This window comes from Gymnoscopelus microlampas, assembly GCF_963454915.1.
Source record: "Gymnoscopelus microlampas genome assembly, chromosome: 5".
Classification (NCBI taxonomy): domain Eukaryota; kingdom Metazoa; phylum Chordata; class Actinopteri; order Myctophiformes; family Myctophidae; genus Gymnoscopelus; species Gymnoscopelus microlampas.
The window spans coordinates 26,572,803-26,600,650 of NC_139942.1; the positions used below are offsets into that span (position 1 = coordinate 26,572,803).

Here is a 27,848-nt window from a genome sequence, read left to right on the forward strand (position 1 = left end):
GTGATAAGTGATATGACATGACATCTGATTATTTTTTTTAAGTTACCAAGTCTTTACATCAATGTCGCTTTCTCCCTTCTGTCCTACTTGTGAATCTTGTGCGTCCACTGGCAAGTATAATCAGGCCTTAAAAGTGTGAGTGAGAATGAAAATCAGATTGGGAAAGGGGACACAGCCATAGAGTACTTCGTAAATGATGGCAAGAAATTTGAACCGAATGGGGGATGAAATAATTTCTTCTCTATATTTTACAGGTAGTGTGCTCAGATGACACTCACAGCTGCAACAACAATCCAGGCAATCCTGCTGCCGTCATTATAGAAATAGTTGAAATAGTTGTCCACACAGGAGAGAAACCCTATCAGTGTCAGCACTGTGATAAGAGCTTTAATCACAATGTTAGTCTGAAGAGTCACCTCCAGCACTATCATGGACAAGTCAATGACCCAGGGATGAAAGTGCAGATGGAGAAGCCAAGCAAGAAAAGGTCTGACTCTGAAAAAGATTAGATGAATGCTGGTGATGTTGACGAGGCTGATAAAAGTAAGAGAGATACATTGTGCAACCCTGAGGAGAATGGAGGTACAAAGAAATTGATCAAAGGGTCCACAGGCAGACCTAAAGGAAGGCCTAAAAGAAATGCAGTGATCAGCTAGTTTGATGTTGACCAATTTAATGAAAGGAATGAGGAAGTTCAGGGCAAGGATGAATCAGCCTCTGACTCAGCAAATGAGTCAGAGGCACACTGACTCAGATTTTTACCCATCAAGGGGGAGATCTAAGAAAAAGGATAGGGAATGGAATGAATATTTGTTTGTCTGTTCCTGCAGAATATGACTGGATACATGGATGCTATTCAAAGCCTTCAGTTCAGGAGAACTGTGAACACCACTGCCAACTCACTCTTAAGGTCAAGAAACTACAGAAGACACTACACTACAGTTTTGTCTGGCTGAAATAATGTTGGCAAATAAGAGCTGATGTCTAGATAGATTCATGTTTTTCTCTGAAATGAGAGAATATATTTAGTGTAGTACAATACATTACCTCTCAAATAAACATTTTGAAAGCTGAGACAGGCAGTCCGAAGGCACAATATCTCGCTCTTTCCTGGCCATGCCTTTGACTGATTGAGTGCAAATGTGTGTGTAAACTCAGTGCCATGTGTAGCAGAGAGACATACAGACAAAGTAAATAAATAATAAATACATGCATACAATTTCAACGTAATAGACAAGTAAAATTGCAAAGAACAACATGGGTACTGTAAATGCATTGGAGCCTTACCAATGGATCCTTAACTAATGGATTGTCAGGTCCAGCTGTGGAGGACCTTTAAGTTAACAATGGAGCTAATCAACTTAAGGCGGCTTACAGGATTCCACCTTACAATATACAGTAAATGGGTCCTTTGCCATAGTACAGCTTTTGAATCTGCTAGGCACGAAGTCTGTGGAACTACCTCTGGTGAAAATAAATGTGTACATCACTAACCTTGTCAACTAAGTACCTGACTACATATTTGGGTACCACTTTTTACACTGGTACACTGATATTTTGCACTGGGTTGCAGAACATTGCATTCTGCTTTCTAATTTCCCTTTGTCATTTTCAGTGGTGTAAAGTAAAAGTAAAGTACATTTACTCAAGTACAATTAAGTACAATTTTTAGGTACTTTTACTTCACTGGAGTATTTCAAATTTTCTGTACTTTTACTTCTACTCCACTGCATATCAGAGGCAAATATTGTACTTTAGTTACTAGTTACCTTGTTGATTATTATTACAAAACATACATTAACCACTTCAGCCCTATTTAAACTTTGGCTATTAGAGAAAATCACAATGCATTGTGAACTTGTAGATCTGTGTTTTTTTTTAATACAAATATACATATGATACCTTGTGGAACGGGACATTCTGCATAAAGAGTACTTTTACTTTAGGTACTTTTACTCAGTCAATTTTGAATACTGGACTTTTACTTGTATTTCTACATGATGGTATTGATACTTTTACGTAAGTAAAACATGTGAGTACTTCTTCCACCACTGTAATTTTGTATGTGTAGGTTGAGGTTCTGTGCTGTTCTGTTACATTGGCCTTTTTTCACTCCAGCGCTACCGCTGCGCCATCTAGTGGTGATGTAAAAAAAAGTAAGGACCGTCTCTTTCTTTGGTTTCCATACTATTTTTCTTGATCCCAGTCTACCTCCGCAGGCAGTTAATTTCAGACAACAAAACAATGGCGGAACAGGTAAAGCTACCAATCCCAGCGCTGCCCGTGCCGAGCAGATATGCCAAGCGAATGAAGATGGTCCAGGAGAAAAAAGCTGCCAGTCAACAAAGGAAACGCGAGACGTGCAAGACCCGAATCTACATCGGTGTGGCCTTCGATCGGTGGCAAACCCTGAAGGTTTCCAAGCGTTTGAAAAGTGATGCGGAGTTAGCCGTACTGCTGCTGGACTGGTATGATATATTTGACTCTTTAGTAGCCCTGAAACATGACTGTCATGTCATGACAGTCATGACGCAACTTGAACTTGGTTTTAGCACTTTCTCCATTTACAGCCTGAACATCTACATAAACGTTCAGATTTCAAATATAAAGTGCTTACCCCATGGCCACGGATGTTACAATTCACTTCGCATGGGTATAAGTACACGTATCTTCCGTATTGTTCAATATAAAGTATTTGAATCAGATCGGCGGCCATTTCCTCATAAATAATAATGTATCAGAGTGCAATACACCAACCAACCGACAGGGTCGCGTCGTTGAAAGCATATGAAGAAAATTCTGAGAAAATGGTCACCGATCGGATTAAAATGCTTTTTATTGAACAATACGGTAAATACGGGTACTTCTGAGGGCCCGTACATAATTGTAACATCCGTGTCCATGGGGTAAGCACTTATATTTGAAATCTGAACGTTTATGTAGATGTATGGGTTATATGGGGAAAGTGCAAAAACCAGGCTGAAGTTCAGTCATGACGCTCGTGACGGACGAGCCATTATCCATGGCTAACTCTTTATTGGCTTTGCGGATATCGTTAGCTGGGTAGCTTTGTTGTTGGTATGGGTTTTGTTTTACCCTGGTGGCTAACGTTACTTTACGACTGAGTGACTTGGTGTTGGATACTTGACATTTTGTGGTGGACCACGTCAGCTTGGTGCAGTGGCGTAGACAAATTAACCCAGCACTGTCGAGGCAGGGCCACCACACAGCAGTGTTGCCATACTTTGTGAGAGAAATAAGCAGCCAAGTCTAGGAAAACAAACCCAAAAGAAGTGCCTACTTAACTACTTGGCCACATGAGCACTCTCTAACCTCAATGACATTGGCTATTTGAAAATATCCGACCTTCAAGATAGTTGTGATCTTAATAGATCTGCCATTTTCAAAGATAAATCTTGGAAAAAAGTGAAAAATAGGAATATTTTCAAATCCACAACCTTGTATCGGGGTCTCTGGCACAACATATTTTCAGAAGGTTGGGTCTACAACTACAATACTGGTTTAAACAACATTAGTTAACAAGCATAAGCAACTACCCTTTAAAAACAAGCCCACAAAAAACACAACCCACAACTACCAATATTTACAAGCAACTTTACAGAAAAACAAGCCCAAAGTGGCTTATAATAAGTGGACATGGCAACCCTGCCCCCACACAGCCCATCATCTCATTAGAACATGATGATGTCATGTCTGGTGAACCATGGGAGAAGTATTCTGAAGTCTGGTTGCAAGTCTGGCAACAATGAAATGCACTGCACTGGATCATATCACTGTTTTCTTTGCAGGTTGCTGATCCGGTCAGGGTCTTCTAGCTGTGTGTGTGTGTGTGTGTGTGTGTGTGTGTGTGTGTGTGTGTGTGTGTGTGTGTGTGTGTGTGTGTGTGTGTGTGTGTGTGTGTGTGTGTGTGTGTGTGTGTGTGTGTGTGTGTGTGTGTGTGTGTGTGTGTGTTTTACCAGGCGGATACGGAAGGTGGGCTCTAAACCGGATCAGACTGGTATTTCTAAATTGATTAAATCAGGCTTTCCACATAGAGGCTATTGCAGAAAGCCTGGTGATGCAAAGCCGACCCACAATTTAACATGTGCTAAAAAACACCTGCATGCGTGCCATTGCTCACACATGATATGGGGGCCTCTTCCAGATGCACCACAAGCAGACAATGTATCACATAGATTGTTGCAACCCTTTGTCGAAGTACTTCAGTCTATGATGTCAGTACTGTGTCCGTCTATAGCTTGAGGAACCGTTCAATGGAGTTCAATGGACAGGTGCCGCCATCTTAAGAGGTTTTCAGCTATTACTTTCAATGTTGTGACATCACGTTCTCGACTGGTACCTGTTTTATGATATTGCATGGGCGAAATAGGCACCAAGTACTTGTAGACCAGACTATAACATCAGTATTACGTCAGACGTCATGCACTGTGCATGTCTGTCTATGTCGGTACGAAGTGGCCCAGGTTATATTGTGGTAGTTCAGGCCAGTATCTAACACAACGTCACTGCAACATCAGGCATGTGTGATTTGGGCCTAATCTGGGCACACAAACACACCCACAGACAGACAGACAGACAGACAGACAGACAGACAGACAGACAACTTCAACTTTAAAGTATACAGAAGTGGCACATTAATACGCTTGTAGAAATGTCTACCTTCTGTACTCATTGTCAGAGTACTTAGAACTTAGAAGCCAGTGTATGTGTGGAGTCAGTCTATGTTGTCAGCATTTTGTGTTTTTGTCTATCGGTACCCAGCGTTGCCCAAGTTATTACGCAACTGTTTGAAATGAATCATTGAGTAATAATGTCCGTCTGTCCTTTCCTAGTTATGAGAGAAATGACCTTCAGTCAACACCCTTAACAGCAAGTGCCACTACTTCGATAATGCAAGAGGTAAGCTGACCAGTGACCACTGAAGACGTTTAACATAACTGTTTAAACATGTAGCTGATCTATTCTATTATGACATGCCTAGAATAGGGATGCTAGGATGCATGTGGTTTTTGGTGATTATTATTCTGTTTATGTAAAATAGTTTGTGTTAAGTGATGATGAGAAACTTGAACTGAATGTGGGATGAAATCATCGTTTCTCTATCTTTTACAGGTAGTTCCCTCAAGTGCCACTCGCAGCTGCACCAGTGATCCAGACACTTCTGCCCCCATTCTTACTGAAGTTATTGGTTATACTGATGAAAGTGACTCCTCTGATGAAGAAGAAAATACTATGGTGTCTGATCATAGTTCAGACAGTGATGGCCTAAAACAGGCTGGCCTAAAACTCCGCCAGCTCTGTCCTGAATGTGGAAAACGTTTCAACATTCAGAAGACTCACACGTGTGAATCCAAATTAAAGCCCTTTTCTTGTACTGTGTGTGGCAAGAGATTTGTCACTGAGCATTACTTAAAAATTCACAGCAAGATCCACAATGAAGGCTGTGAGCATGTGTGCAAGTTCTGCTTCTCAACCTTCAAAACAAAGCTAGACAAAATTGTGCATGAGCAGAGCCATCCCCGTGTAAAGAAGCCCTTTCAATGTCCTGACTGTCCAGAGGTGTTTGCCAAGCGCAAAGAGCGCAACAACCACATGATGGGTCACAGAGGCCCCAAAAAGTACATTTGTCACATATGTAACATGGAGTTTCCACATACCAGTGCTCTGGAGAGGCATGTTGTTGTGCACACAGGAGAAAAGCAGTTTGTATGTGAGGTTTGTCAGCGATCATTCAGCCAGACAGGCCATCTCAAATCCCACATGCGCGTCCACACAGGAGAGAAACCCTATCAGTGTCAGCACTGTGATAAGAGCTTTAATCACAATGTTAGCCTGAAGAGTCACATGCAACGTTATCATGGACAAGTCCCTGAACCAGGGATGGAAGTGCAGATGGAGAAGCCAAGAAGGAATGAGTCTGAGGCTGAACTAGATGAGACAAATGAAATGGAGAACAATGCTGCATTGTTCATCTGTCACATATGTAATATGGAGTTTCCATATAGCGGTGTATTGGAGAAACATGTGGTTGTGCAGACCGGAGAAAAGCAGTTTGTATGTGAGGCGTGCCAGCGTTCATTCAGCCAATCGGGCCACCTCAAATCCCACATGCCACAAGTCCCTGACCCAGGGATAAACATGCAGATGAAGAAGACAAACAGGAAAGAGGCTGAGGCTGAATTAGATGAGAGGAGTGAAAGAACAGCAGTGAAGAACAATGCTGCTGATACTGAACAGGCTGAGTCAAGTAAGAAGGACACACGGTGCATTCCTGAGGAGGAGGATGTTGATGATGAGGGGGAGAAGGAAGAAGATGAGAAGAAAGGGAATAAAAGGCACACAGGTAGACCCAAAGGAAGGCCAAAACGGAATGCAGTGATCACCTCAGATGTCACAGACAAAGCGAAGAGGAAGTCATGCAGTGGTGATGAGAATGATGAAGGTCAGAGCAACAGTGATTTAGCCTCAACGGTTGAAGAAGAGGAAGAGGAGAAGCAAGGGTAAAATGATGTACTTATTCTATGTTTGTGTTATTCTCATTAGCAGCTTATAGTAAGATTAAATGCTGACCATTTAACTGTATGCTTGGCTGCTGTTTGGTACAGATCTACAGCCTTGGAAAAGGATAAAGTAGATATCATGCTCCAAATTGTTTCATACCCCCGAGTCACAGTATATAGTGTGTTTATGTTTGGGATCAAAAAGTTAATCAAAAAGGAGTCTTTTTTTTTCAGTCAAAAAGTGTTAAAAAGAACAGAGGAAGGCAAAAGGACATTCCATTGGTCTGACTGTCCTGTAAATGAGTTGGAGATGTTGGTGAACAAGTGACAGATGATAGCACTTAAAGGGACTACACCATGAATTTAATTTTTTTTTTTTTTTGGGCCCCCAGTGTCACTTACCCAAACCCCCAAAAAATGTGTTTTTCTTAACACTCAGTCATTCATCTTCATTTCATGGATTTTCTGAATGGGCGTGTCTGAACAGGCCATTTCACATTCTCCCCATGCCTACGTCACCATCGGGAGTTTTGGGGCGACCGCCCGCTCGCCCCAAAACACGGTCGCCCCGGGGAAAATCTGCCGGTATTCACCTGGTATTCCTAAACGTAACCTCGGTAAACTATGCCTAAACCTAACCTTATTCCTAATCTTAACCAAAAAACAAAAAATACAAGAATACAAAAAAAAACAAATGCAAGAATACAAGAACCGCTGGTCTGCCAGTAAAATGGGGGCGAGTGTGTTTTGGGGCGAGTCCTCCGGGGAGGACTCGCAGGTGTGCCGACCTAGCCTGACACTCAATGCCCTCTCAGTGCAGCCGTTTTCTGAGATGGGGGTGTGGCCAAAGTGGGACTCTTTGAAGATTGGGTCATACTGGATTATCCCGATCTGAATTTGACCCCCCCCCCCTCCTCACAGGCACCGAGGAATGTGGGACCTCATCTCGGAGCTGAGGGAGAGGTTCCAATATGTGGCTATAGTCTTCATAACATTGTATTTGAGTGCAGTTGAATAAAGTTCTCACTGGGTCCAATAATTAAAACTATAAATAGAATGTCAATTCTACTTCAGAATGATAAACAACACATGCTGTAAACGCTGGCTCAAAACAATGTCTCGTGTCTGTCTGAAAAAAAAGATGCCGTTGCTATGAAACCAGGACGTTAAATGCACGGCAACAAGGACTTCCTTACTGTTATGGGCGAAAGGCGGGCCGTATTCTATTGAGGGCGGGGAAAAGCGGTAAGGAGGGCGGGGGGAGGTGATGATTGACAGACAAACTTCCTCAATTGCGCCCCTATACCTATAAAAGGCTTGGAATGACAGACAGACAGATTATGAAAAAAGTATCTGGGTGTTTTTTTAGGCTTAAACCTGTATAAAACGTACCAATATTTATATAAAATATATATTTTTTAAAGCCATGGTGTAGTCCCTTTAACATGTTTCAGCAGAGGAAATTGTAATAAAAAGGTATAATGGAAATTAATGTTCAAAGAAGGGCATGACTGTTGAGGGAGGGGAAGGGGGGGGGGGGATACCTCCATCCACAGCCTTCAGTTTCCCAGAAGAACATTGAAAAGAAGTTCACAAGTGCCAACTCTAGAGCAGTGGTTCTCAAAAGTGGGGTGCAGGGACCCTCTGGGTTCCTTGAGGGGGTTCCAAATGGATCCGTACCGGTCTGTAACTCTCAGACTTATGAGGGTTCTTGAAATTAAAACATTTGAGAGCCGCTGCTCTCAAGAGAAACTACAGAAGATGAGACTGGACAGTTATGTGGTGCTGAAATGTTCCAGAAATGGATGTTCAGTAATACCTGGTGCTTAGACTATTATTTGTCTCTGAAATAAGAGTGAATATTACAATATACTGTTGTGTTTCGTGTGCAATAGTCTCAAGTAAACTTATCGATGAGAAACTGTCTGCTTTCTTTCTTGAATTTTAAATGTAAGAAGCCAACATGTTATATTTTCAATGCAATCAGTTATACTATGAGGAGAATAGGAAACAGGAGCAAGTTATTTTTTATTAGGCCTTAATCATTTTAATGTGCATAATTGTCTTCCCAGGTTGTTAGAATTTATGCAGATTTGATTAATGTTAGAAAATTGACATATAGTATGTTTGCATTATTCCTACTAAGCAGCTTATAATAAGATAACATTGTTCATCATTTGAACTGTATTCTTGGCTGGTGTTGGTATGTCTCTCCAGCCTTTGAAAAGGACACAGTGGATCTCATGCTCCGAAAGGTTTCTCACCCTTGAGTAAACGCTGTGCAATGTGTTTACTTTGTTAAACAGGAGTAATGTCACTCATGTTTTCCCATTACACAATACTTTTGTTTCCTTGATGCTATTTTAACACACCCTCACAACTATACAGCAATCATCCCACCAGTGAATAACCACTGGATCCCAGTGGTCAGCATGATGGAAGACCATGCGGCTGAGTCGCCACCTGAAACTACCCACCCGGGTTGGGAGGTCAACACGCCTGGCTGTTTGGACGGGGCAGCTGTCTTTTATCTCCTATTGTTCTGCAATAGAGAACATGAAATAAAGATATACAGATAATAAAATAAAAACGTTTATGTCGTAGTAAAAGATTATACAAATAATAATTGTATGTCGTAAAGATAAAGTTACAAACCAGAATTTATTGTGAAGAAACAATTTGCAGGGCTTGTTTTTGTTTGAATTTGCACTTTGGGCCTATTCCCTGTCTTTGTCCAAACCTGTCTTTGATGTCCACTTGCAACTTTGTAGAATGTAATTGTTTTTTTGGCAATAATGATAATAATAACTAGAAAGTACTGTTTCTGAAGAAACAGTGTGGGATCGCTAAGAATGTTGATAGTATCACACTAACCTACCGTACCTATTTATATTACATATTGTGATGTCACGTGAAGCTTGACCAATCCGAAAACGGGCGGAATATTTTTATTTTTTTTAGATGCTGAATTATTGTTTCCTTTAAAGATGCATATATTCTATAAAGAACACTAAAATGGGAAAGGATATAGGTATAGCATTTTATAATAAATGGGGGATAGTGAAATTAACTTTTAAATGATTACCAATATATAAAGTATTGGTATCAGATGTACTTAAAGTACCAAAAGTAGAAAGTACTCATAATGCAGAATGTCCCATTTCACAATTTTTCAAATCATTTGAAAATAGCAGATACAAGCTCACAATGCATCGCATCACGACACATTGTGAGCTTGTAGATTGGCTATTTTAAGTGGCCAAAATGTACTGTATATAGGGCTGAAGTAGCCTAGTTAATGTATGTTTTGTAATAATAATCCAAATCGACAAAGTAACTAGTAACTAAAGTTTTCAAATAATTTGAGTGGTGGGGTGGAGTAAAAGTATAATATTCGCGTAGAAGTAAGTACTGAAAATTGGAAATACTCCAGTAAAGTATAAATACCTCAAACTTGTACTTAAGTACAGTACTTGAGTAAATGTATTTAGTTACTTTACACCACTGTTATTAAACAACAGCCTGTTTTTTGTTTCATTTGTGGGTCCTAAACGTGTGAAATATCCCAAAACGAAACGTGGGGGCAGTCATGCGATTAGATACGTCTAGGTCTGTTGGAAATTGAATAGAAGAAGCAGAAAACAGTGTTGCCATGTCGGCTTATTATAAGCGACATTGGGCTTCTTTTTCTGTAAAGATGCTTGTAAAAATTGGTAGTTAAGGGTTGCGTTTTTGGGGCTTGTTTCCAAAGTGTACTTGCTTATTTAGGCTTGCTTCCAAAAAAATAACCATTGGTTCTCAAATATTTTCATGAAAATGTTTTGCCCGTGGAAGCATTTGTGTTGTTAGAATGTTTCAAAAACTATTCCAAATTTTCCACATTTTCTTCAAGGTTTTTTTTTTTTAAATAGCAGATCTGCAAGCTCACAACGCTGGTAGATATCTGGTTGTGACCTGGTTGCTTATTTCTCTCACACAATCTGGCAACACTGGCAGCAAACTAAATTGAACACACTGGACTTCCGTGGAAAAGCGACAATCACGGGAGAGCCTTTCTTTGGTGTTTCAACCAGGTGGGCGTGGTTTTGAGGAATAGTTTTTGAGAGGTTAGGTATAACCACGCCCACCTGGGCGACACACCACAGAAAGAGGGAGTCCCCGAAAATCACATCTATGGCAAAGAACTGTCACCGTGCCTTAAAAATCTGAGTTTTAACGTTCGTCCGTGTCGTGTCATTTTGAATAGTTTTTAAAATGGTGGCTTGGTGTGTGGTGCCAAACTGTAAGGGCGCTAAATCGGCGGCGAGTGGAGTATTCGTAAGTTATCACCATTTTCCAACCCAAGATGCCGATCGCTGCAGGGAATGGCTCAGGCGCATCGATCATCCCAAGTACGATGAGCACACTCCGCCAGGTAGACTGAAGAACCTACGGGTCTGCGGCTTGCACTTCAGAGAGGAGGACTTCTGTAAGAGCATGATGGCCAGGATCATGGGAACCGCGGAGAAAAGGAGATTACACACGGATGCGAATCCCTCGATATTTACGTACAGGCGCAGCAGCAGTGGTTGTGAATACGAGACCAGTGAAGTTCCTGGACCACCCGAGGAACGTAGCTGGACAGATGAGGTGAGGTAGACAAATATTCAGTGGTGGGGAAAAAGTAGTCAACATTTTTTACTTAAGTAAAAGTATCACTACTGCAAAGTAACTAGTAACTAAAGTTTTCAAATAATTGTAGTGAAGTAGAAGTACAATATTTGTCTCTGGGATGTAGTGGAGTAGAAGTAAAAGTACTGAAAACTGGAAATACGCCATTAAAGTAAAATAAATACCTTAAGTAGTACAGTACTTGAGTAAATGTACTTAGGTACTTTACACCACTGCAAAATCAAATGTTACTTTTCAAAGATGTGATTTACTGTAACTGTAAGTGCTAATAGACTACTGTTTTCCTGATCAGAACGCTGCTGGACCAGCCTCTGAAACTGTGGTGTTAACAGCAAGTACAAGCGCCACTGAATTCCTGCCAGAGACTTTTTCAGAGGTAATTTGGCCACTAAAGACATATTATATAGCATAACATTGTTATTACCATGTAGCAGATCTAATATAAACAAATCCTGAGTGTTCATTTATCTCAGAGAGGGGAGGGTACAAGCCACGGTAAAGAAATGGACCCATATGGGTCCATTTTATTACATTTATCCCCTCAGAGTTACAAATTGATAAATCACACACATACTGTGTAGTTGTTGTTTGAAATCGTGAAGTTTGGATGTCACACGTGTACAGATATGGGCAGTATTTCTTTTACATCATTTTGAAATACGCATTTCTATTGCTTTTGAGTTGTGTCATTTGTATTTGACCGGCCTGAAGAAATTTGAGGGGCCTCCCTTAGCCCACCAAATATGGTGTTTTGTTATGCAACATACATTAAAATGTTCATTTACTTTCATCATTGCTTAAGTGGACATGTCCTAAATGGCCCCATCTAAAGTGATTAAAAGGTTGCTGTTAAAAATGTATTATAGAATGTGTAGCGCAAGTTGCACAACAGGTCATCTTGCCATCTTGGTCCCCCATGGAAAGCACTGGGGGGTCAGAAATGAGGGGACAAGTGCTGATGAGAAACTTGAAATAATCTTTTCTCTATCTTTCACAGGTAGTGCCCTTAGGTGATACTCACAGCTGCAACAATGATCCAGAGAGTCCTGCTGCCGCCATAACTGAAGTTATTGGTTTTACTGATGAAAGTGACTTCTCAGATGAAGAAGAAAATAGTATGTCTGAGAACAATTCAGACAGTGATTGGGTTCCGGCGAAGGACCACAGTATAGAAAACGAGATTACAGACAGTGATTCAGGTACAAATGAGATTGATGAAGAGGATGGAACAGCAGTTGGCCTAAAACTCCGGCAGCTCTGTCCTGAATGCGGAAAGTTCTTCAACATACAGAAAGCTCACACATGTGAGTACAAATTCAAGCACTATTCTTGTAATGTTTGTGGCAAGAGATTTGTCACTGAGCATCATCTTAAATCTCACAGCAATATCCACAAGGACGGCTACAAACATAAGTGCATGTTCTGCCTCAAAACCTTCAAAACAAGGCCGGACAAACTTGCACACGAGCAGAGCCATCCCCGTGTAAAGAAGCCCTATGAATGTCCTGACTGTCCAGAGGTGTTTGCCAAAAGCAGAGAGCGCAACAACCACCTGCTGGCCCACAGAGGCCCCGAAAAGTACATCTGTCACACATGTAACATGGAGTTTCCACATAACGCTGCATTGGAGAGACATATGTTGGTGCACACAGGAGCAAAGGAGTTTGTATGTGAGGTGTGTCAGCGCTCATTCAGCCAGGCAAGCCACCTCAAATCACACGTGCGTGTCCACACAGGAGAGAAACCCTATCAGTGTCAGCACTGTGATAAGGGCTTTAATCACAATGTTAGCCTAAAGAGTCACATCCAGCGTTATCATGGACAAGTCCCTAACCCAGGGATGGATGTGCAGATGGAGAAGCCAAGAAGGAATGAGTCTGCGGCTGAATTAGATGAGACAAATGAAATGGAGAACAATGCTGCATTGTTCATCTGTCACATATGTAACATGGAGTTTCCATATAGCGGTGTATTGGAGAAACATGTGGTTGTGCAGACCGGAGAAAAGCAGTTTGTATGTGAGGCGTGCCAGCGTTCATTCAAGTGGGACGATGATGAGGAGGAGAAGAAGGACGAAGAGAAGAAAGGGCGTACAAAGAAAGGGCATAAATGGTACACCGGTAGGCCCAAAGGAAGGCCAAAAAGAAATGCAGTGATCACCTCAGATGTCACGTACAAATTGAAGAGAAAGTCATGCGATGGTGATTCGGCCTCAGACTCGGCAGATGAGGAAGAGGAGAAGAGGGGACGCAAAAGAATGAAAAAGACCACCAGGAGATCTAAAGGAAGAGCACAGATCTATGGGGCTGAAGAGCAAAGCAGTGACTCTGAAAAGAACAAAAAAACTGTTGGGCTCGAAACTGTAAGGACAGAGGGCGATGAGGAAGGCAGCTGCTGCTGAAGAAGTCACAAATATTAGAATGTTGTGTTTGGTCCAGCAGAAGATGAGATTGGAACAAAAAGAGTAATAAAAAAAAGGTTCAAAAAAGTGCATGTAAGATTGTTTGGGGGAATATATACCAGATATATACCAGAATATATACCAGATATGGATGTTCAATAATACCATGTGCTCATTTATTTTGTCTCCAAAATAAGAGCAAATACTTTAATATACTATTTTGTTTAGTGCAAATCCTTTCTCCATCTTTTATTTTCTGTTGAGCTTGAATTTTAAAGGTAGGGTAAGTAATATTTTTTGGTTAAAACAAAAAGTATTTTGTTAAAAGGTTAAAATACTATATTCTGATAGTAATCATTGCTATAGAGTGTTTTTTCAGTAACAGATGTCTCCCTGTCTCTCCAGCTCTTTAATAAATCTCAGCCAATCAGGAGAAAGTACCCATTTTTAAGCTTAATTTGTAGGTGTTCCAGTTCCAAATTTTGTCTGCTTATTTCTTAGTGTCATCACTTCCAATTTCACTTGTTAATCTGTATCCTGATTGAGTTCTCTGTCCTTGTTGGATATAATTGGAAATGAAACTGAAACGAAAACGCATTTTCTGTTTAATAAAGAGGTGGAGAGACAAGGAGACTCCTAATATTGAACAAACACTCTATAGTAATGAGTACTATCAGAATATAGAGCTATTTAACACTTATTTTAACCAAAGCAAATCACTTACCCTACCTTTAATGTAAGAATACAAAATTGTATTGATATATTTTCAATGTAATCAGCCATACAATGGGCGGGGTTAATAACAAAACAGGAGCAAGTGCTAGAATCCAATATATACCATATATAAATTGGACTTTTTTATGTGCATGCATTTACATTTTATTATGATTAAAAATGTACCTAATATTCTATGTTTGCAATGCATTATTCCACAGCATAACGATGTATTTTTGGCATAATACTACTTGGTGGCTACAGGGGGTAGAGACCTGGTTGGGACCAGGGGGATAGAGCGAGGAGAAAAAAAAGAGCGATAGAGTCGGGCCGTGAAGTTCAAAAAGAGGAGGATAAGAGAGGCTATGAAAACAAAAGAAAAAGGACATCTGATACCACGGCTAGCTCAGAAAGTGAAGGATATATGGCTGGAATGAGAGCAGTGACCAAAACGAATGGGATATTCAGCGATGCACATTCGGTAGGAAGGTTCATATCAGGACAAGCGGGGGAAATAAGATCAATAAGAGTTAAGACAGAAAGAATAAATATGATCCTGGATGCAGCCACAAGGTTCTTGGATGTCGTGGATATTAGTGGAGAAGACCTGGATCACACTCTGAAGGGGTTTGTGTCAACTCAGACAAATAGTGTCTGAGTCTGAGTCATAGAATGGATAAGGGCATGATTGGGACTTTTTTGGTGGGACATTATATAGTTTGCACAGAGACACTGAAATAATATGGTAGAAATAATTTGTACAGTAGGTGGCGGTATACACAACCTCGAGGTAGTAATCCGCCATGAAACTAAGAAGAAGAAGAAGGCTATGGGTACACTCAAAGATTGTTAATTTAGGAAGATACACAATCTCCATTAGAGCCACTAGAGGCGAAGTAGTACACAAATCCTACAAATGGTCTCCTAAGTAGGCGTGGTTTGCTTCTCCCCCGACCATCCCATGTGCATTTGATGTGCATTCGTGTATTTTCTTCATTAAAGAAAATACGTGCTTTACATGTTTGAAAGTGCACTTTGCACCAGTGTTGTGTTCTAGTTTTTTTCGGAAGGTATATGCTACGATACGATGCGCGTGGTCGTGGTCGTGGGTATACGCTCTCGCGTTTGCAATGGATGAAACAGTTTTTGAAGGTATACGGTAGCGACGAAATAAAATCTCAAGGTATACGCCGCATTATAGGCAAAGATGCTTCTTAAGAAACCCATAAAATTCACCCCACAAACACACACATATTATTCAGTCTTATGATAGATGTGCTCCTGTTTCTGCTCAACATTGTAACAGGGCCGTTTTATTTATGTTTCAAATATTTTTATTGTGAAGCACAAGTTATAGTTGTAAGGTATATATTTTACCACTAGACTATAGTGTGTTTAGCATGAATGTTTAGCAAAATGTCATGATTCCCAAAGCATAGCCCATCAACCAAGACAGTTAATAATGGAAAATGATATTATTGAGCATTGGAACACATTTTATTACATTTTTAATATGTCCATAATGATTTCACGTACTATGTTCAGAATCAGTTTTTGGACCATCTTATGGGAACAGAACAGAACATAGAGTTAAAATCTAATATAATATAATAAAATATAATATAAGGGACAGATCCATCTATGTCTCGTCCGTCAGACTGCAAATGGACCCTTCAGATATCTTCCCAAATCTCGCGAGAGTGTGTTGCTGGGATAGAGAAAAGTCGATAACAAAGTTGATTTTCTCCCAATTTGTGTCTCTAAAAAAAGCCATTTTAGTATGAAAATCTTGTACATATTGTGTGTCTTGTGACGATCGGCTCCAATATTTAGTTCAGTGACCATGGAGTTAAAGAATGGTTCAGAAGCTGTGTTCACGTTCACTCTTCCATTGGAATCAATAGACTCCAAGCTGCTTCCTGTCTCATAAAAAGGCGTCCGCCTACGTCACGCAGAAACAGGAAGTAAGCCGGAGTTCGTGAGTCTTGCTATTTCCGTCTTGGGTACAGTGCAAGGCTGGCTGATGATTGTTATTGTGAAGTGCAGCAAGCCCTGTGTTCTGTTGGAGTAACTTCTTGAAGAACAAGAAGTTATTACGTGTGCTCGTGTCTCCTGCTCTGCTTTGATTGAAATAAACGTCAGGTACGTGCAACTGCATACATAATATCGCCTACACACGCCCACGCTTGGCTACACTTCTGGCTGTGGGCATATGCCTGGGAATGCCCAAGCGTGGGTATGAAGAAGCGCCACATTCAATGTGTAGAGTAGGAGTTCAGAGCACTCTTGACATCAGTGGTGGAAAGTAACTAAGTACATTTACTTAAGTACTGTACTTAAGTAAAATCTTTAGATATTTGTACTTTATTTGAGCATTTCCAATTTCCAATACTTTTACTTATACTCTACATCTCAGAGGCAAATATTGTACTTTTACTCCACTACATTTATTTGAAAACTTTAGTTACTAGTTACTTTTCAGATTTCAATTATTACATTATAAAACATACTTTAACCACTCTAGCCAATAGCCCTATTTTATACAGGCTTGAAAATAGCCGATCTACAAGCTCACACGCATCGCGACGCGTTGTGAGCTTGTAGATCTGCTATTTTCAAATATTTAGCACTTTTACTTTTGATACTTTAAGTACATTTTGATGCCAATACTTTTGTACTTTTCCTCAAGTAAATGTTGAATTCTGGACTTATACTTGTAACAAAGTATTTTTATATTGCAGTATTGGTACTTTTTCCACCACTGCTTGACATTCCGTATTATCAGACTTTGTGAGTATTTGTGACTTTCAGCGACATTACAGTAAACATGCCAGGATACTGTGTCGTACCGAGCTGTACTCGGTCGGTGAGAAGGAATCATCCTGCTGCTCCGCCGATGGGTTTCTTCACCTTTCCAGTGAAGGATCCAGATCGTTGCAGGAGGTGGGTTAAAGCAATAAATAACCCAAAGCTCAACGACAACACACCGCCGGCGGTGCTCCAAAAAAGGCGAGTGTGTAGTCGTCACTTCAAACCGGAGGAGATTGAACGTGGCTTGATGAGGTGCATGATCATGGGAGAACCGCCACCCCGAACAAAACTATCGGATACCGCTGTTCCATCCACCAACTTGGACGAAGACGAACCTCCGCCAGCGAAACGTTGGAGTCTAACTGAGGTACAACTCATTATGAAGTGACAGTAATTGTCAGAGTACTGTAGTAGCTGTAGAATACAACTCTCGTAGACGTATTTATGATTCTGACGTTTTCAATCTACGAGAGTTGTAGGGTTCATGCCCCATGAAGACAGGGACTTTCTGCACTATGCCCCGTAGACACTCCAAACATGTACAAATTGAAAATAAAGGTGCTTACCCCCAAGCCCCAAATGTTAACTGTCTCTACGTGGTAGTAGTTTAATGTAATAATCCATATCGTTCAATAAAAAAAGTGTTTTAATGCCGTCTGTGGCCGAACGCCATTTTTCACCCTCGTTTACTTCCTGTTTACATTTAGTGTAATTCCGGGTTTCACCGGATGCGCCCCGTCACTACTGCCCATTGGGAAATTCCGACAGAATCGGCCACAGACGGCATTAAAACGCTTCTTTATTGAAAGATATGGATTATTACATTAAACTACTACCCGGTCAGTACATAGAGAAAAGATCTAAGCGTAGCATAACAATGGGTAAATTGAATATCGTTATATAATGTTTCGAAGTTGCCAGGTTTACGGTTTCCTAGCACCATCTATGAGGACAGCTAGGTTCTCTACTTTTTGTTTTTTTCTGTGTATCTATTCTATTCCCTAACGTATTTTTCAACACTCGCGTCTGTACATATGCGAATTTGAATTGATGGATGGATGGATGTACTTTATTTTGTAAGACATGAGAACATCAGTACATGGAAGTACAAAAAAATCACAATACAAGGTCTACTAAACTGGGAGGCTCATTAAGCACTAAGCTTGTTTAACTCAATTCCTGCCAATCACGCATAAATGCGATCTATTAAATAGCGCACTTGGCCGCCAATCACGCATAAACGCGTTCTATTGAAAAAATTGAAAAATATATATATATTTTTTTCAATTTGACCCAAAGACCAAGGAGATATGATTTTTCGAAGGAAAAGACTCCCATCCACTTCCTTGGTAACTTAAAACTTAAAAATGATGTATCTCGGCTCCTGAGTACTTTTTAAATTTCAATGAAAATTTTCTGGCAGACAACAGCAAAAAATCTGAAATAACTCTGGCAGGTGAAGTGTGATGAGATCCCCATGCACACAAATCATGATGACATATAAGAGACCGACAGATAAATGGAATTTGAATTTGATGATGGAATTTGAATTGATGCTCCAGCCTGGCCACAGATTTTGCCCAGATGTTTCACAGCACTAAAGTGATTTTATTTGCACTCCATTCACAGTGGTCTCTATTTGCCTTGTCATTTGTGTCATGCCATTCACTCAGATCTTCCACATCAGATTCCACTTTCACATCACAGTTCTAAAAACAGACTCTAAACAGGAGATGTGTCAGAAGTGGGTGAAATTCTACATTGCAGAAGCATAGAAAAATAAAATAATTATATAATACGAAATATTTGTTAAAATTAGTGTTAAATAGCTATATATTCTGATAGTACTCATTGCTATAGAGTGTTTGTTCAGTAAAAGGAGTCTCCCATCACCATGTCTCTCCAGCTCTTAATTAAACAGAAAATGCATTTTCAGTGCTCTCTCCTGATTGGCTTAAATTGTGTCACCTACCTGAAAATTTACTTTATTCTGTTAACTAAAGACTAAAAAAAAAAAAAAAAACCTATGGTACTTAAAGCTTTTTAACAAAAAAAAACTAAAAAACTAAAAAATATTACTTAACCCCACTTACCCTACCTTTAAGTAAGACAGTATTCCTACATTGCAGTATGTAGACATACTCAAGTAAAAGTCTGGAATTCAAAATTTACTTGAGTAAAAGTACATAAGTATGTACTCAATTTTTTTTTAAATACCAAAAGTAGAAAGTACTCGTTATGCAGAAAGTCCCATTTCACACGTTTTCAAATGTATAAGAATCTTACCTAAGTCTGTATAAAAAGACCTACAAGCTCACAATGCATCGCGAGACCTTGTGAGCTTGTAGATCGGCTATTTTCAAATGGTCAAAATGTATATAGGGCTTAAGTGATTAATGTATGTTTTGTAATAATAATCACAATCTATAAAAGTAACTAGTAGCTTATGTTTTCAAATAATTGTAGTGAAGTAAAAGTACAATATTTGCCATTGAGATGTAGTGGAGTATAAGTAAAAGTACTGAAAATTGGAAATGAAAGTAAAGTAAAAAAAATACCTCAAAATTGTACTTAAGTACAGTACTTGAGTAAATGTACTTAGTTACTTTACACCACTGCTCATACCAATTGCATGTATTTGTAACAAAGAACTTTGTTCTTGGTTCAGTTGTCACTGTTATCTCTATGACTAAACACAAAATGGACAGTATACTTATGACTTCTTAGTTCTTACACTGTTATGTATCAGACATGGTAAAATGAATTCTGTGTCAAATGAGACTAGATATCAGACCATTTCTAATGGTGAAAAGGTTCAGAAGGACCCTTCACATTGCAGTCTCACAGCTGGAAATGGTACAGTATCAGATGGGGATATGTCAAACTGAAAAAGTTGACTTACTGGTCAAGTGATGAAATCATGTACATTGCTCATCAATGCTTATTATAGGCATACCTTCAATGAATATTGCAACCAAAATGTGAAAGAAATAAAAGACTAGACCGACTTCCCGGAATCCATGGTACTCTCCCGTTGTAGATGGAAATCTGGATCTGATGGTGTTTATGACGCGGTTGTCTTCACAAAGTCTCTCTCCTTGCAACACCCTCTCAAGGAAGTGTCTGTAGGCTACCAAACGATATTGTCTGAAAGATATAATTGACAAAAAACGCGATTAGATTGGTAGACTAATGTTGCATAGACTGGAATATTCCACTAACACGACAGCTCAAAAAAGAATACATTTAGCTTATGTAGGCCTAAAACAGTTGGGTTGAATGAAATGACTACCACGGATCACATTTGACTCTTCAATGCTTACAATAAATACACACACCTACAAAAAAAATATCTAAAAACACAGATTAAAAACTAAAACAGGATTGTGTTTTTTGTGTCCTAAACGTCATTAAAATAGGATCTGGATGCAAAATCGGTGAAGTGGCCCTTTTAATGTATGTTTTGTAGTAACTAACTAGTAACTAGTTTTCAAATAATTGTAGTGGAGTAAAAGTACAATATTTGTCTGTGGCAGTTACGCCATCATAATTTAGTAGGCTTTATTAATTGAGTTGCAGTCGAGTACATCAGACATAATAAGAAGTACATCATACTTGCGTATTAATCAATGCTACTGAAGTCATGATAATGCCAAGCAGTTGTCTTGTACCGCACTGCAAGTCCTACGTGAGCAATAAACAGCCTGGGTTCAGTTATTTTGTCGTTCCAGTAAAGTACGCAGAACGGGAAAATGATCACAGCTGTATATAAAAAACACACCTATAGACACAGCTGTTCCTTCTACCTATCTTGATGAAAATAATGACGAACCGTCAAAGTACTCAACCCAACCTCCGCCAGCAAAGGGCAGGGGTTGATTATCAAGCTAAAGCAGACCTAACGGTATTAGTAGGGTCGCTAAATGACAAACTTTAGCCTGGCCTGTCACTAAACTTTTCTTTACATCTCACTAGGCCTCACTCCCAGAAGTGGATAGTATGAACAGGACAGGGGTGTCATCCACAAGTGTGGAAGCAGAGGTGAGCTGATTCCTTTCATCCACAGTCCTATAATACACTCTTATAGCTTCTGCATTGATCATCCAGCACAAAAAAGCGAGGGGGCGTGTTTGAAGGGTACAGTGTGTGTTTGTTTTCTGTGCCATGTGTTATATAGTTGCTCTAATAGCCAGTTGGCCATTGCCAGGCTTGCTATGGCTTCCTTGTCTTGTGTGCTAGAAATCAGCATAATACATAATACTGAGCTAACCGAAACGTTAACACTTTTTGTGCTGTTTCCAAGTCCGGGGTACATTAATATTTAATTGGTTTTGTTTTTACAGGTCAATGTTGTACATAGTGCAACAAACGATGCCTCCCCTCATGTGCCTCGGACATTCACAGCAGCCCATGAAACGTATGAAGCAAACATACTGTCCCTCTTCAAGAGGTGCCAAATCTGTGGCTGTGCAATTAATAGCACAGAGGTTCGCTATGTACGTGGAAAGATGCGTGTCAAGTGGGACTGCTTCGGGGGGCACGCGGGCACGTGGAAGTCCTTGCTGAGAGTCAAAGCAATGTTTAAGGTCAGCCTGCCCTACTGCTGGAAAAAGATGCTGTCACTCAAAGTTAGCTCTATTTGTAGTGGGAAAGTGTATTAATATTTGAAATTGTAGAACTATGTGTTTATAACTCCAACTCGCATGCCTTGCGCACCTCCCTTCCAAAGTCGGGGGTGAGAATACCCCCCTCTCTAATTTGAAAACAGACATGAATATTGACTATATTAAATTCTGACAAACAGGCTAATACAGAAGTTTATTTTGGTCATGTTGTGCTTTTATTTTGGTTAGTCTTAGTAATCATTCTCTTTGAGGTCTATTTCTGGGAGGTGTGTGTTCATGGAGTGTAAACACATGAGAATGCAGTCACAGGCCTCCAGTTGATGTCAATCACCTTGTTAGTTACCTTGTCAGGCTGTATCAAGAGGTTAGGGAAGAGAGAGAGATGTGGTTGGAGGTTTTTAGTTTGGCTTTTGTTTGGAATGCATTTGCATCTGGTTTAACCTGTATTAGGTAAATAGTCTTTTGTGGGTCTGTAAATATTACTATTAAATGGTGTTTACTTATCTTCGGACGTTATTGCGGGAGTGTCACTGTGAAGATGCTGGACTAGTAGAGGCTGAATTAAATCTCCGGAACTACAGTAAACAGAAATTAGCTATATATTATCTAGAGAGGGCACAGAAAATCCCAGGCCAGTAATTTCTATGAAATTTGCTCTTGATCTGAGGAAAAGGGGACAAGACCATTAAGTGCTTTGTAAGTGATGATGAGAAACCTGAACCCAATTTGTGATGAACCTCTTTTCTGTCTTTTACAGGTAGACAATCCTGAAGACTCGTTAGATGAAGAAGAGAATATGATGGTGTCTGAGGACGGTTCAGACAGCAACTGGGATCCCCTGGAGAACAATACAGACAGCATGTTTACAGACAGTGATTCAGACAGCATGTTTACAGACAGTGATTCAGGTACAGATGAGATTGATGCAGAGGATGACGCAGTTGGCCTAAAACTCCGCCAACTCTGTCCTGACTGTGGAAAGTTGATCAACATACAGAAAGCTCACACATGTGAACACAAATTAAAGCCCTATCCTTGTAATGTGTGTGGCAAGAGGTTTGTCAGTGAGCATCACCTAAAAGTTCATGGTAGGGTCCACAAGGAAAACTATAAGCATGTGTGCAAGTTCTGCCTCAAAACCTTCAAAACGAGGGCACATAAACTTGCACACGAGCAGAGCCATCCTCGTGTAAAGAAGCCCTATCAATGTCCGGACTGCCCGGAGGTGTTTGCCAAGATCCAAGTGCGTCGTGACCACCTGCGGAATCACAGAGGACCCCAACAGTTCATCTGTCACATATGTAACATGGAGTTTGCATATAGCAATGCATTGGAGAGACATGTTGTTACACACACAGGAGAAAAGCAGTTTGTATGTGAGGTGTGTCAGTTTTCATTCAGCCAGGCAGGCCACCTCAAATCCCACATGCGCGTCCACACAGGAGAGAAACCCTATCAGTGTCAGCACTGTGATAAGAGCTTTAATCACAATGTTAGCCTGAAGAGTCACATCAAACATTATCATGGAAAAGTCCCTGACCCAGGTATGATGGAGAAGACAACTAGGAATCAGTCTGAGCCTGAAGCTGAAAAGAATAAGATGAATGAAATGGAGAACAATACCGTTGATGTACGAGAGACACATGGTGCAACTCTGATGAGGGGAAGGAAAAAAAGATTGTGTGCAACCATAAACAGAAAGAAGAAAAGGTTAACAGGTAGACCTAAAGGAAGGCCACAAATTAACAAAATGATTGCCTCAGACGCCACAGACAAATTGAAGAGAAAGTTATGCGATAGTGATGAAAGTTGGAGCAACAGTGATTCAGTCTCTGACTCAGCAGATGAGTAAGAGATCACCACCTGGAGATCTAAAGACCAAGGAACTCTGAGGTGGTGAAGAGCATATCAGTGACTGATTTCGACCCAACCGGGAAAAAGACAGACTTTGACTGTTGCTGAATAAGTCACATAGTTTTGGACATTTTATCTTGTCTGTTCCAGCAAAGGAGATTGGGACAACAAGGGTATTATAAAAACAAAAGAAGGGTCAAAGGAGGGAATGTTTGTCTACCTCCTTCCACAGCCTTAAGAGTCCCAGGAGAACATTGAACAGGTGCCCCCTGGTGCCAACTCTAAAGAAACCACAGGAGACAAGACTGGACAGTTTTGTGGTGCTGAAATACAGTATATGGATGACCAATAATAGCTGGTGCTTACACTATTTGTTTTTGTCTTTCTTTTGTGTACAATCCACTAATTTGTTTTGTTCAATGCATTTCTCATTTAAATTGTCTGTAAGGTGCTGTAAGTGATATGTTTTGGTTAAAACAAAAAGCATTTTGTTAAGTTAAAGCTGTGTATTATTTTAGTAATCATTGCTGTATAGAGTGTTAGTTCAGCAACAGGTCTCCCCATCTCTCAAGCTCTTTAGTAAACAGAAAATATACTTTTATGTGGGTCACCAATTTCATCCAGTTAAGAGAGAGAAAACGTTTATCAGTTTCACTTTAACAGTGCTCCAGTTGAAATTGTGTCTGCTCTTTTTTGTGTCATCACTTAATTTGTTTATTTTCATTTGTTTAACCTGTATCCTGTAAGAGTTCTCTCATATAAAATTGGTGTCCCAATCTGAAAATATATTTTCTGTTACTAAAGACATGGAGAGACCTCTTTTACTGAACAAACACTCTATAGCAATGATTGCTATGAGAAAATAGAGCAATGATTGCTATGAGAAAATAGAGCTATCACGATGTCACAGTACCTTTAATGTTGAATTTAAGAAAGAAGCCAAAATTCCAGCCAAAAAGTGAGTTAATAAGGAAAGCCCACAAGTTACTTTTATTAAGCTATGTATTTTGATGTGCATAAAACTTTTCTCCCCAATTCAGTGTAACTTATTTGGATTATATTTCATTAACAATTGACATTCCATGTTTGCATTATTTTCTTTAGCAGTGTGTAATACGATTTAAGTGCTGATAACTATTTAGACTAAATGCTTGGCTGATGATGATACATCTCTCCAGCCTTGGAAAAAGAGTAGATCTCATGCTCTAAAAGGTTTCTCACTTACCGTATGCATGTGGTGTTTATTTATAGTAATAGGTTAATCAAACAGTGATGTCAAATGACCATTCACATTGCTGCAATATCCTCTGTTCTTATTACACAATACTTTTAATATTTTAATATAGCCATGGCAATAGACCATAGTATTATGTAATGTATCCATTTGTAACTCTGAGAGTGTACAAATATAACCAAATACATCTAAGGACCGCAATGGAAACAAGCTCTAAGCTTTTTTGCGTTATCCATTTGATTATGGTGGATCAGATGTATGATCAATAAAGATATCAATCAATCAAACTCCCATTACTCTCAAAATGTACAAGGGAAGCAAATAGACCTGTACAGGTCCATTTGGATCCATTTGTACACTCACCTGCAAGGGTCCATTTGGAACCCACTCAAGGAACCCTGAGGGTTCCTGTGCTCCATGTTGAGCCCTATTGTAATGCAAGGAATTATCAACCGTAACTGGGTTTATTTGTGTGAATGAAAACACCTTAAATTTCACCTTCAAATGAACTGCTAATCCTTGAGGTTCACATTGTTTTGCCACTCACATATACTGTATGTACAATTGGATCATTTCCCTCAGATATATTTTTGTTTATTGGGTTCTCTTTATCTACTTTAGAACTATTTATGAAGAAATATAGAACATTCTAAAGGGTTCACAAACTTTGAAACACCACTGTGTTATAAAGGAAAAGGTCAACACATATTTATTGTTTTAGGCGTTAAAAGTGGGAGTGAGGAGGCGTGACTCCCAAGGCTATACCATGTCCCCAACCTATCAGAAACTATGGTCATCTCCACACTAACAAACAGGCTCCCGACACCTACAAACTATCTACAGAGATTAATGGTACACCAGCTGAGCCTTGTTCACTTTGTGTGTGTGCATGTGTTCAGCGAAGATATTTAGTGTAGCCCTTTAGAATATGGTCAACCAAGTATAGACCCATGAGAATACAGTAATTATATATATAGCTGATATATTGACTGATAATTGCTCTAACAATTATCAGTCAATATCAGTCACCAGAACCAGTGAAGTGTTTTCAGTGAATCAAACCAGTGTCTATTGAATAAGAGCTATTGCCAACGTCATACAAGAAAAATACATTTGAATAAAATACAATATGGAACTAAAATCAATGTATGTTTTTTATTGTCAAAGCAGCACAGTAAGCAGCATTACAGGCAGATAAATGCAAACATGAAGTCATGCACACATTGAGTCATTTCAAAATTGAGATTACAACAGCAAAGTTAGCAAATCAAATGTTACTTTTCAAAGATGTGATTTACTGTAAGTGCTAATAGACTACTGTTTTCCTGATCAGAACACTACTGGACCAGCCTCTGAAACGGTGGTGTTAACAGCAAGTACAAGCGCCACTGAATTCCTGCCAGAGACTGTTTCAGAGGTAAGTTGACCACTAAAGACATATATAGCATAACATTGTTATTACCATGTAGCAGATCTAATATAAACAAATCCTGAGTGTTCATTTATCTCAGAGAGGGGAGGGTACAAGCCAAGGTAAAGAAATGGACCCATATGGGTCCATTTTATTACATTTATCCCCTCAGAGTTACAAATTGATAAATCACACAGGTTTGGATGTCACACATGTACAGATATGGGCAGTATTCCTGTTTTGAATGTTTTTTACATAATTTTGAAATACGCATTTCTATTGCTTTTGAGTTGTGTCATTTGTATTTGACAGGCCTGAAGGAATTTGAGGGGCCTCCCTTAACCCACCAAATATGGTGTTTTGTTATACAACATACATTCAAATGTTCATTTACTTTCATCATTGCTTAAGTGGACATGTCCTAAATGGCCCCATCTAAAGTAATTAAAAGGTTGCTGTTAAAAATGTATTATAGAATGTGTAGCGCAAGTTGCACAACAGGTCATCTTGCCATCTTGGTCCCCCATGGAAAGCACTGGGGGGTCAGAAATGAGGGGACAAGTGCTGATGAGAAGCTGAACTGAATGAAATCATCTTTTCTCTATCTTTCACAGGTAGTGCCCTTAGGTGATACTCACAGCTGCAACAATGATCCAGAGAGTCCTGCTGCCGCCATAACTGAAGTTATTGGTTTTACTGATGAAAGTGACTTCTCAGATGAAGAAGAAAATAGTATGTCTGAGAACAATTCAGACAGTGATTGGGATCCGGCGAAGGACCACAGTATAGAAAACGAGATTACAGACAGTGATTCAGGTACAAATGAGATTGATGAAGAGGATGGAACAGCAGTTGGCCTAAAACTCCGGCAGCTCTGTCCTGAATGCGGAAAGTTCTTCAACATACAGAAAGCTCACACATGTGAGTACAAATTCAAGCACTATTCTTGTAATGTTTGTGGCAAGAGATTTGTCACTGAGCATCATCTTAAATCTCACAGCAAGATCCACAAGGACGGCTACAAACATAAGTGCATGTTCTGCCTCAAAACCTTCAAAACAAGGCCGGACAAACTTGCACACGAGCAGAGCCATCCCCGTGTAAAGAAGCCCTATGAATGTCCTGACTGTCCAGAGGTGTTTGCCAAAAGCAGAGAGCGCAACAACCACCTGCTGGCCCACAGAGGCCCCCGAAAAGTACATCTGTCACACATGTAACATGGAGTTTCCACATAACGCTGCATTGGAGAGACATATGTTGGTGCACACAGGAGCAAAGGAGTTTGTATGTGAGGTGTGTCAGCGCTCATTCAGCCAGGCAAGCCACCTCAAATCCCACGTGCGTGTCCACACAGGAGAGAAACCCTATCAGTGTCAGCACTGTGATAAGGGCTTTAATCACAATGTTAGCCTAAAGAGTCACATCCAGCGTTATCATGGACAAGTCCCTAACCCAGGGATGGATGTGCAGATGGAGAAGCCAAGAAGGAATGAGTCTGCGGCTGAATTAGATGAGACAAATGAAATGGAGAACAATGCTGCATTGTTCATCTGTCACATATGTAACATGGAGTTTCCATATAGTGGTGTATTGGAGAGACATGTGG

The 27,848-nt window shown here is 39.9% G+C and overlaps 3 protein-coding genes across 3 annotated transcripts; all 3 read left to right on the forward strand.

Annotated features, from left to right (window-relative positions):
- The first annotated feature begins 2,233 nt into the window (after window positions 1-2,233).
- Window positions 2,234-9,034, forward strand: LOC311045793 (uncharacterized protein). Its single transcript, XM_084057851.1, has 4 exons — window positions 2,234-2,468; window positions 4,854-4,920; window positions 5,134-6,521; window positions 8,910-9,034. Exons 1-4 carry the CDS (start codon window positions 2,245-2,247, stop codon window positions 8,929-8,931), a joined length of 1,701 nt encoding a protein of 566 aa, XP_083913977.1. The 5' UTR covers window positions 2,234-2,244; the 3' UTR covers window positions 8,932-9,034.
- Window positions 9,035-10,631: 1,597 nt separating this feature from the next.
- Window positions 10,632-14,502, forward strand: LOC311045454 (uncharacterized protein). Its single transcript, XM_084057332.1, has 4 exons — window positions 10,632-11,150; window positions 11,485-11,568; window positions 12,190-13,876; window positions 14,335-14,502. Exons 1-3 carry the CDS (start codon window positions 10,776-10,778, stop codon window positions 13,591-13,593), a joined length of 1,863 nt encoding a protein of 620 aa, XP_083913458.1. The 5' UTR covers window positions 10,632-10,775; the 3' UTR covers window positions 13,594-13,876; window positions 14,335-14,502.
- A 1,856-nt stretch (window positions 14,503-16,358) lies between these two features.
- Window positions 16,359-23,595, forward strand: LOC311045007 (uncharacterized protein; the record flags this gene model as incomplete). The annotated part of the gene is made up of 4 exons (XM_084056818.1): window positions 16,359-17,485; window positions 21,094-21,159; window positions 21,462-21,704; window positions 22,501-23,595. Exons 1-4 carry the CDS (start codon window positions 17,135-17,137, stop codon window positions 23,593-23,595), a joined length of 1,755 nt encoding a protein of 584 aa, XP_083912944.1. The 5' UTR covers window positions 16,359-17,134.
- Between the last annotated feature and the right edge of the window lie 4,253 nt (window positions 23,596-27,848).

Coding starts and splice junctions, on each gene's coding strand:
- LOC311045454 (XM_084057332.1), top strand. CDS start 10,776: ATGGTGGCTTGGTGTGTGGTGCCAAACTGTAAGGGCGCTAAATCGGCG. Junction 11,151..11,484: donor AACGTAGCTGGACAGATGAG/GTGAGGTAGACA, acceptor TTTCCTGATCAG/AACGCTGCTGGACCAGCCTC. Junction 11,569..12,189: donor TGCCAGAGACTTTTTCAGAG/GTAATTTGGCCA, acceptor TATCTTTCACAG/GTAGTGCCCTTAGGTGATAC.
- LOC311045793 (XM_084057851.1), top strand. CDS start 2,245: ATGGCGGAACAGGTAAAGCTACCAATCCCAGCGCTGCCCGTGCCGAGC. Junction 4,921..5,133: donor CTACTTCGATAATGCAAGAG/GTAAGCTGACCA, acceptor TATCTTTTACAG/GTAGTTCCCTCAAGTGCCAC. Junction 6,522..8,909: donor GAGGAAGAGGAGAAGCAAGG/GTAAAATGATGT, acceptor ACAACTATACAG/CAATCATCCCACCAGTGAAT.